At 28.6% G+C, this 3,854-nt stretch overlaps 1 protein-coding gene across 1 annotated transcript in view; it reads left to right on the top strand.

The window, feature by feature from the left end:
- The window catches only part of LOC108750389, an 11,966-nt gene that overhangs the window by 6,600 nt on the left and 1,512 nt on the right, over nucleotides 1–3,854 (top strand). The window contains exons 10-14 of the mRNA XM_018489801.1: nucleotides 965–1,146; nucleotides 1,693–1,755; nucleotides 2,922–3,329; nucleotides 3,391–3,548; nucleotides 3,645–3,788. Of these exons, the coding sequence (XP_018345303.1) occupies nucleotides 965–1,146; nucleotides 1,693–1,755; nucleotides 2,922–3,329; nucleotides 3,391–3,548; nucleotides 3,645–3,788 (955 nt within the window). The remainder of the gene's footprint in view (nucleotides 1–964; nucleotides 1,147–1,692; nucleotides 1,756–2,921; nucleotides 3,330–3,390; nucleotides 3,549–3,644; nucleotides 3,789–3,854) is intronic.

Here is a 3,854-nt window from a genome sequence, read left to right as displayed (position 1 = left end):
TATAATTATGTGTCAAAAAATATATAAATAATATGAATTTTTATTTTAGTGTATTACATTTTATTCACCAGAACAGAATGCCAAGAGAACTCGCAGAAAAGCATAAATCATCGATATTTATAATTTCCTTATAATTAACAAATTTGTACATAATATATTTGTAATTAATAAACATTAATATAATGTATATTTGAGATAAAAAATTATTTATACTTTGTATGGCGCAATATGTAATTTTGTATATGTAATTCAATTGATTTAATACCGCATATCATATATTTCTATTAATTTAATGAATATAATTTACATATGTTATAGAAATTTAAATGTACATAAAATTTATTTAATATCACTTAAAATCTTATTAAAATTTATATATTTTTTTTAACTTCTGAAGAGTTTTCAAATACATAATATTCATAATAAATGATTAAAATAAAATATCTCTGAAAGAATGAAGAATTTGAAATTTAGACTTTTTTAAATATATTTTGCGTTCTTAAATTCAAAAAAATTTCGTAGGTTATGATTATTCTGTTGAGAGTTAGCCGCTAGCGTTTATTGGCAACATTAATTTCGTAAGATATAAGTTGGCTACTATTGACACAAATAACGCATGACAAGCGTTAATAACATCGCTGTAAAATAAAAACGCGCCATTCTTGGATCAAAAATCAAAAATGACGTTGACAAAGTAGTTAAAGTGTTGATCCTAAGATACGTTTAAATGCAGAATATTATATGTCAAATACGGAATATTTGAAACTTGCGCTTGTTTTAGCTATTATATATAGCGGATTTAGATAACCAATAAAAAATCATTGCCTCAGTGACGTAACAGGAACCCTGATATTTCAGGCTTTTCAAGCCTGTTGATTGGCTACGAGACAGAGAGGTTCTCGGACCTCTTTATTCTACAGCCAATCAACAGGCTTAAAAAGTCTTACGATATATGATATATTAGGCTAACTTGCATCACTTGCACATCCTTTCGATTTGCAGGCAGGTGGCTTATCACTTGGCATTTGCTCAGTTGTCGACAGTTGTCGATGATTGTCGATTTGTTGTGGCTGCTGTTTCTAGTATTCCAATTTTCCACATTGCTGAACGTGCTTACTTGTAGAACGTTATTTCAGAAAGTTTGTAGTACGTTGCATTTTGTTGCATTTATATCTATAAGGTATTTATCGTCGAGAAAATAAGTTTTTATTTTGTAAAATATATCGTAAATTGAGATATGTTATCATTTATAAAGTTATTGCAGTATGTAACATATACCACATGTTACACACAACAGTAACAGTGTTTTTCATTGACAGAACTAGTGCGCACACAGTGCATTTTAAAGCCGTTGTACACAAATCGACATAAAGATGTACGTTTAATAAAAATATAGAAATGAATTAAACCGTGAAATATTCAATACATTTTATTGTACTATTTGATAAATATACACGTTGGGCATTTTGTCAATTAAGATATCTCGTTTTTACATTTAGATTAGTATTCTAGTATAAAACAGTTTTAATGCACTCAATGCGCACCAGTTCTGTCAGTGAAAAACGCTATCAATTACTTAATTATAATATTTCATAATTAAGTTTGTATTTTTTATACATCACATATGGCTACTGATAGCATAAAATACTATAAAATTATAATTCAATAATATATATAATACATTTTTTGTAGGCTCTTCAGTGATATATCTGTCAAATAATTTTATCAATATGTCAGAGAAAGTATTATTACCAGGTAAGTTACATCAAACTGATGTAATAATAGTGGCTGTGTTCAGTTATATGCATAATGTGCATGAGGTATCACGTTTAATTTTGCGAACAACAATGATAAAATGATACCTTGTGCACATTATATGTGTAATGGATCGGAGCTAGTGATAACTGCAGAAAAACATGATAATAAGAATATGAATGATAATATAAAGCTATATGTATAGAGGAAAGGCCCCTGTTATGAGATACTGAGTTCATTTTGGGTAAATGCTAGAAGTTTAAGCATAATTAAAAAAAATAATAGGTCATTTTGAAGAGAATATAATAAGCTTTAAGATAGTGCTGTATACAATTTAATTTAAATTCCACTTTTTTTGAAAATTAAAGAAATGTAAAAAGTGAGCAAATTGCAAAGTCAAAAAATTGTGCTCCTAATATGAGATACTCCGAGAAATAGATAATAAAATACAAAATATATCAGTATTGTAATTAAAAAACTTTATTTAATGTTTCTTAAATACAACTACAGCCAGAGTGCGCGAAAAATGAATATGCAATATATTATACCCAGAACTCATCTTCAAGTAGTTGAAATCAAACACCGCAGAAATAGGCACTCAACGTTCATTCCTTTTTATTATTGTACAATAACATTTGTACTTTAGCAACGATTTTCACTATGACATGGGAGCATGGATTATTTCATGTTAGAAATACTTTGGATATCTCATATTACGATTTCTACGCCTTATGTTTTATCAAATCTAACTTCTATAATTAAGCAATCCAACATATCATGTATTTTTCTATTAGTACGACTTTACTCTATCACTACATAAAGAATTTATTGCCAAATATTTACTCTATTACTACATGAAGAATTTATTGCTAAATATTTATTTATTAAATAATAAACAATGTTTAAAGGCTCATCTCAATGAAACTTGAAGACATCCAAATTCTAAAATCTTTTTTTTACAATGATTACAGGCAGACATGATCTATAATGAATTTTCTACTGAATAGTTTTCAATTCAAGAACAATAAATTCATGGAACTAATCTATTAGTTTAGCAGAAACGCTGTTATCTCATAATAGGGGGTTTTCCTCTATAATTAATTTTTTTATTTATATTATAATATTAACAGTATAATTAAATAAATATCCAATAAATATTTTACAAGATATCTATACATCAGACAAGTATGGTAATGATGAGACAGGAGATGGTTCAGAGAGTAACCCCTTTAAAACTATCTTAAGAGCGATGCGTCATGCCAATAAGGAACCTTTTCCAACTATCTATCAGGACTCTCGAGAAAATAACAAAAAATACGAACCAGCATCTAAGTCTCAATTAAAGAAAATACAAAAGATTTGGGTTAGAGAACAATATAAGAAAGACGAGAAGGAGAAGAAATTATTGGAAGATGAAGAAAAGAGATTGAAAAATCTTGGAGAGGCTAAATCAATTGTTATAGAAGAGGATAAGACTCTACCAGAAGCAAAAGAAATCAAGATAAAACAAGCTGTTGATCACAGAGATCAAAGAGTTAAGCTATATGGATGGATACATAGACTAAGACGGCAAGGTATACAATATAAATAAATTTGTTTCTATCGAGATAATTTATTGAACAATTTGTACTATAGGCAAAGCCCTCATATTCATCACATTGCGAGACGGAACAGGTTTTCTGCAGTGTGTACTTACTGATAAACTTTGTCAAACATACAATGCCTTGACCCTTGCCACGGAAGCTGCTGTTCAACTGTTTGGAATCTTGAAAGCTGTTCCTGAAGGGAAAAATGTACATTTGACATTTAATTAATACATAATATATAAATTATTTATGTATTGTTTATTTGGATAATGATATGTTTATACATTATTTATTTAATTTCAGGCACCTGGTGGTCACGAATTATCTGTTGATTATTGGGAACTTGTTGGACCGTCACCTCCTGGTGGTGCCGATTCAATTTTGAACGAAGAAGCTCTTCCTGACGTACAATTGGATAATAGGCATATAATGATTCGAGGCGAAAATGTATAATAACATTTTAATGCTCTTGTAGAGAACGTTTAATATAATCTTTATTAAATTTAAATCATT

This window comes from Trachymyrmex septentrionalis, unplaced genomic scaffold (assembly GCF_001594115.1).
Source record: "Trachymyrmex septentrionalis isolate Tsep2-gDNA-1 unplaced genomic scaffold, Tsep1.0 scaffold37, whole genome shotgun sequence".
Classification (NCBI taxonomy): Eukaryota; Metazoa; Arthropoda; class Insecta; order Hymenoptera; family Formicidae; genus Trachymyrmex; species Trachymyrmex septentrionalis.
Note: the sequence above shows the minus strand (reverse complement) of the source record. Positions and strands in the feature narration are given on the sequence as shown.